A 6,586-nucleotide genomic window follows, 5' to 3' on the forward strand; every position below is an offset into this window, starting at 1 on the left:
GCACTTTAATGCTAATCAAATAACAAAAGACTAAAGATCGCACACTATTCTTGACTAAATAACTTTTGTAAATTTCATAAGTGTAGCAGACCTCATCTGAATGATGACCAAAACTTTACTGATGTTTTATTCAATAAATAAATAAAAAGTTTATTGCGTCCTTTTTCACTCCAAAAAAATCACCATAAGAGCTAAACAAAACACTGCACGAGAGGTGCACATTAAACTCTCTCTCTCAGTTGCATTATCATCAACATACAGCAAATGTAATTTATACAGTGAAGTGTTATTTGACATTTGTTTACTTTATTTCTGTACCTGAAAACTGTTAAACCTACCCAAAAAGCACTGTTTATTTAATATGTATGTTTGTTCTGTTGTATTTATGTAGGCCTATTAAATTTTAAATGGATCCAATCCATGTTCATTAGAAATTATTTGATGATGCAGCAATAAAACTGCTAGTATAATTTAATGCAGGTGTTTTTGAACTTTGCTGATTTAAAACATGATCAAAATACTATCTATTTTGATGCCAAAATTTCAAATAAGAGAGGAAGTGACAAATATCGGTATCGGAATCGGCCAATAAGTGTTTGTTAAAATCGGTATCGGCCCCAAAAAATCCTATCGGTGCATCCCTAATTATTATCAGTGTTGAAAACAGTTGTGCTATTTATTATTTTTGTGGAAACTGATACATTTTGTTTAGCATTCAGAAGAACAGCATTTATTTGAAATAGACATCTTTTGTAAGATTGTAAATGTTTTTTCTTGCTGAAGAAATGTATTATTCCTTAAAAAAAAAAAAAAAAAAAAACCTTTCTGAGTCTCAACTCTCAGTGGTAGTTTATATTAACCCATCAATGCATTTCTTTTTTTTAATTCAGACCAGAACAATTACCAGAACCTGTTTGGAGTGTTGGACAACTGCTTCCTTGTTGCTTATGCTATTGGCATGTTCTTTAGGTATGATATTGGATTTTCTTGGTTAGACTTTCTTGCTTAATGTGTTTTGCTTGAAGTATAGCACCTGGTTTTGAAATATGTTTGACAGTGGGATGTTTGGAGAGCGATTGCCTTTGCGTTACTACCTGAGCTCAGGGATGATTCTCAGTGGCCTTTTCACTGTTCTGTTTGGCCTGGGCTTTTACTGGCAAATCCACTCTTTGTGGTATTACTGCTTAGTTCAGGTAAGCTAGTTCTCCTTTATACATTTAAACCAATGTATTTCCAAAAGGTGTGTCAGTCCATCAAAACTTCATTTAAAGTACCAGAGAGCGAGTCCCAGAATTTCACAATGTGAAACCAAAAAAAACTGAAGTTAGTCTTTTCCAATGGCACGTTTCTTGTCAGGAGTTTTCAAAGTGAAATTTAAAGTATTTTTGCATATTATCAAATAACAACCTTATCAGTGCATGATTGAGATGAGCACATCATCTTTTTTCTCTTTTCTTAGCCCATTGTAGTCCAGTCTTACTGGCCCAGAGTTAATTCATAGTAAACCTTGAGTCATGTTGGAGTGAGTCACATGGATAACACATGACTGAATCAGGCGGATTACTTTACTTCTTGAACATGTCAAACCCATGTGCTCAGCAGACTTGCTGATTACTATGTTTTTCCTTTACAGGCCTTAAATGGGCTGGTGCAGACTACAGGCTGGCCGGCAGTGGTAGCGTGTGTTGGGAACTGGTTTGGGAAGGGAAAGTAAGTGACTGTTGTGTTATTTGCTGCTTGCTCAGTTTGTGAGCTGTTGACAGTGCAGAATTGTATCTGCAGTTTTTTTGTTTTTTTTTACAAAAACAACTAAATGCAGATCTAAATGATCTCACTTGCTGCCACAATCCATAACTTGTCTGTTATGAACTGTGCTTTTAAATCAACATGAAACCACAATTGGAACCCGTTTTACTACAGTAATATGACAAATGTCAGAGTGAAACAGGATATTTCACAAGAAAATGCATGGCAGGTCTTGATTTTATCTATCAGGAATTGATTGCATGGTAAAAACTGGGTATTTAATTTTAGAACTAAGCCAGATATCAACTTTAGTTAGCAAAACAATTCCTAAATCACTATTTATAAACTATTTATTAACGTTTTCTAATAGTCTGCATGGCCTAAGAGTATAAGGCAGAGCAAGTTATTAGACTTTATTTTAAGCAACTTCATTGAGGAATTGTGCACAATAAGATACATGTGCAAAAGTTTGGGATCAGTAACTGATCAGAAATGACAGTGCAGTAATGTATGGTGTTACAAAAGATTTCTATTTCAAACAATGCTTTTTAACTTTATAATCATCAAAAAAATCTGTTAAAAATCATATTACAGTTTCCACAATTATATTAAGCAGCACAACAATTTTAAGATGAATAATAATAATAAGAAGAAGAAATGTTTCTTCATGATTTCTGAAGACACACGTGACACTGAAGACTGGAATAATGCCTGCAGAAGATTCAGCTTTGCCTTCACAGAAATAAATTACACTTTAAAATATATTAAAATAGAAATATTTCACAATCTTGCTGTTTTTACTGTATTTCTGAGCACATGAATGCAACCTTGGTGTGTATAAAAGTCAAAATTTTAAATGGTTGTGTATTAATAAGTTGGTTTCATGTTGACTGTAATGTTCCAAAAGTCAACGTTCAAAATTCGAAAATTCAGAATGATGCTCTGTTCATGCAGGCGTGGCTTCATCATGGGGATCTGGAACTCTCATACCTCAGTAGGAAACATTCTGGGCTCCCTCATTGCTGGGGTCTATGTGTCATCTGCGTGGGGCCTGTCATTCATTGTGCCTGGTATCATCATCGCTTCTGCTGGAGTCATCTGCTTTTTGTTCTTGGTTGAAAGTAAGTCACACACGTTAGATATATATGGGGAATTTGCCTGTTTATGCACACAGGCTGTTTACAGAATCAGGAACAGAAGGGAAACCGAAACAAAGTTTATACATGAAATTACATGCACATAAATTTGCCATTACTTCAACCTAGATGGGTGTGTTTTTTTTTTTATTGTAACCACTTCTGATTACTATTTTACTAGTTACTATTCTGTGATAGAAACAGAATAGATAAAGACAACACAATATTAACTTTATCTGCAGTTATAAAATATATTTTTAACAAACCCAAGATTGATTTTGCAGGGAAAAAATGTGCAACCTCAGTCATAACAATTTGTTTTTACAGAACCTGAAGATGTGAACTGTACTCTACCACAACACCATGTGAGTTCACTTACAATTAAAAAAATATGCACAATATTTTGCAGTATGACTCTTCTACCTGCATAACCAGCTAAACAGCAGTGTTCCCCTCCCAGCTATTTCATATGTGAGCAGAGTTTGTGTTTCTGTGATTTTCATGAGCACTGAAATTGCATTCAAACACAGATTTAATTATTTTGCCATTATTTGCAAATTGATTGTGTGAAAAGGCTTGCTAAGACTCATTTACTGCCATTTGGTTACAATCAATAAAAAAAAAATTTTTGCCAAACTGAAAGCAAACTAAAATATTTGCAGTAAATTTGGCCTGTTATTTGCAACAGGAGAATTGAGCCAGTGAATGTAACATTGTCATTCTGTGCACCTGTAGTTCACAACACTGTAGTGAGTTTGGTTGAGAAAGGACCTGAGAGTTGAAAGCAGAAGTAATTGTGAACAGAAAGAAGGCACGATCTGTGTAACGAACTGCAAGAGTGAGAAGAACTATGATAACGCTGTTTGTTGAACTCTGTTGCTCTATGTGATTAACTATGTTGGTCTCAATGGTTAAAGGCTGGACAACTTATAAAATCTGAACAGATTTTAAACTCTAGCCATCATATACTTGCTGACATAGGAAAAACTAAACGAGTGAGGATCACACACTGACAGACTGTCAAATCCTTCTAAACACAATATATTCACACAGAAACACGCGACTCATTGATAGGAGACACATGGCAAATAAAAACGGTCTGTGTTCTAAAATCAGCTCCTTTGACTGAAGCTAAAAAAAAAAATTGTGAGTCTGTGCCCATCATGCACTCTGTGATGGCCAAAATCTGCAGGCTGTGAGATTACAATATGTACTGAAAGTACTGTCACTTACTGTTCTTCTTTTAACAGACACAGTTTTACCTTCATTGATGTAACACTAACAGGCTCTAATGTGTTTAGGAGAGTGTGGAGCAGGAGCCTCTACTGAGGAACTCATCCAGTAATGAGGAGATCTTCAGCACTAACACCTCCACAGCTGTAGAGCCGGTGGAGGATCACACAGAAGCCATCAGCTTCTGCGGCGCACTCAGGATTCCTGTGAGTGACCTGTTATTCTCAGTTTTACACCCACAGCTGTTAGTCAGCGAATATAAGGTGTTATTTTTAAGAGATTGAGAGAACAGTCAATCCTGGGAAGTGTCTGGGGTTCTTGGATCACAAATCATGCTTTTGCTTTCCCAAACAATTATTTTTTTTTTCTTAAAAGATTAAAAGTTTTATCTAATGGTCTTTAACCAAAATACTCTGTTTGGGTCATTTTGACCCAAAACGACAATTTTTGGATTTACAATTATATATTTAGCAGTTGTTTCTTTATGCGAAGTATGAGGAATGCTACAAAATAAGCAATTCATCCCTAATGAGTAACGTCAGAAAAGAACCGACAGAACGGTAACAGTTGCATTCAGTTGTTGCCAGGACAGAAGTAAATATCATAATGTCACTATTGCAAAACGTGCCATGTTTATGCTGCAGGGTGTGGTGGAGTTCTCTCTGTGTTTGCTTTTTGCGAAGCTGGTCAGCTACACCTTCCTCTACTGGCTTCCTTTATACATCGCTAATGTCGGTAAGAAACATTCTTCAGATTCTCTCATGTTCACTCACTCTTGAACTGTCAAAAAATTACCTTCAAATTCCAACAAGTCACTGGGTCTGCTCTCTTCATTAGCTCATTTTGATCCTAAAAAAGCTGGGGACCTATCTACGTTGTTTGATGTTGGAGGAATTGTGGGTAAGCATGTGGTATTTTAGAATATTTTAATTATTTTAGCCATAAGAAATATCTAAGTGTGATTCTTGAGAATGGTGGTTTTATAAGGTTGTTTTTATCTGTGTTAGGTGGCATCCTGGCTGGATTGATATCAGACTACAGTGGAGGCAGAGCCACTACTTGCTGTGCCATGTTGATCATTGCTGCTCCTATGGTGAGTCGAACTCTTCTTTTGTCCTTTTTTGTTTTTTTTTTGCTCCAAAATCCAAACATCTGTTTCATCAAGATATTGCAGATTGATTTCATCTATTAAGAGTATGTAAAAGTGTTATTAAAGGGGTCATGAACTGAGAAATCAAAATTCCCTTGATCGTTTGACATATAAGTGGTCATTGTACTATAAAAACATCCTGTAAGTTTCAGAACTCAAAACTTTCTTGTTAGTCTAAAAACAGCTTATATTGAAGTCAGTCTGCCAAAACAACAGATTGTGGAATGTGGCACTTTATGACGGTAATAGTGTGGCTAAACACTGCCTCCACAGAAGATGATCAACGCCTGCTTCTACAGCACTGCCTGTTTAGCCCCGCCCACTGATTCGCACATTTAGTGTAAATAACGAGAGAGACGAACGCAGGTCTATGCAGAAGTCAAACGATAAAGATGGCTCTGAAGACAACAAGACACTGTACAGTGCCAAGTCTTTGCATTGCCTTCCTTCTGATCCTAACATTAGGAAAGAGTGGATTAACTTTTTTAATGAAGATCCAGACCACGTCCGTAAGAACTTGGTCCTTTGTTCAGTTCATTTTACTGCAGATTGACAACTGTTAGTCAATCATAGCGGTGGTTGTTTACTTCCGAGTCTACAATCCGCCACGCCTATTCATACAGTGCGTTCTGATGAGGGGGGTTAAAACAGGACAGAAAATAGCTTCTAAATTATGATGTGTTTTGATTTTGAAAAATCTTGATAACATTAGAAGTGGACCTCAGAGAACAGTACAAAATAATAATTTTAAAAAAGGCTGTTCATGACCCCTTTAAAACAGATGCATGTTCTTTCCCAGCATTATAGACCGTAAAATTTAGACTTGGGAGTTTATTCCAGTTTTAATATGCAGTGGTTATGTCCAGTTATGTCTCTCCGTAAATGTTTGTCGTAACAGATTGTGCTTCTTAAGCCCTATTCGGACGGGACTAGTTTTACAGGGGGTCGTTAGAGAAATTTGTGTTTCACAGACGTACTTGGTGATTTTAATCCCGTCCGAATCTGCCACGTCTGTGTTTTTCTCACACAACCTCTGTAATAATTCCAGAGCAAATTACCTGCTGTTTTTCAGCAAACTCAGTGATCCTCTGAGAAAACTAATCCCGTCCAAATGCAAATGTCTGTGATTGCCGGTGATATTTTTTTTTCACAACGCGTTTCCTTGTGTGTCTTGGCCAACGTGAATTACCGTAGACGCTCTTACCGCGCGCATGTTTGATATATATGTCTCCCGGCAAAGAAATAAAAAAATAACATTAATAAAATCAAGAGCCAGATCACGTAAACTGTTAAGACTGGCTATTGTAATATCAGCGTCAGG

At 36.4% G+C, this 6,586-nt stretch overlaps 1 protein-coding gene across 1 annotated transcript in view; it reads left to right on the forward strand.

Moving 5' to 3' along the window:
• Positions 1-6,586, forward strand: part of LOC107744317 (sugar phosphate exchanger 2-like) — a 12,631-nt gene that overhangs the window by 2,177 nt on the left and 3,868 nt on the right. The window contains exons 4-12 of the mRNA XM_016557887.1: positions 891-969; positions 1,058-1,193; positions 1,634-1,710; positions 2,701-2,867; positions 3,210-3,247; positions 4,184-4,321; positions 4,760-4,850; positions 4,953-5,015; positions 5,123-5,208. Coding sequence (XP_016413373.1) covers positions 891-969; positions 1,058-1,193; positions 1,634-1,710; positions 2,701-2,867; positions 3,210-3,247; positions 4,184-4,321; positions 4,760-4,850; positions 4,953-5,015; positions 5,123-5,208 — 875 coding nt within the window. The remainder of the gene's footprint in view (positions 1-890; positions 970-1,057; positions 1,194-1,633; positions 1,711-2,700; positions 2,868-3,209; positions 3,248-4,183; positions 4,322-4,759; positions 4,851-4,952; positions 5,016-5,122; positions 5,209-6,586) is intronic.

Source organism: Sinocyclocheilus rhinocerous, unplaced genomic scaffold, assembly GCF_001515625.1.
Source record: "Sinocyclocheilus rhinocerous isolate Xijiao unplaced genomic scaffold, SAMN03320098_v1.1 scaffold1609, whole genome shotgun sequence".
NCBI lineage: Eukaryota > Metazoa > Chordata > Actinopteri > Cypriniformes > Cyprinidae > Sinocyclocheilus > Sinocyclocheilus rhinocerous.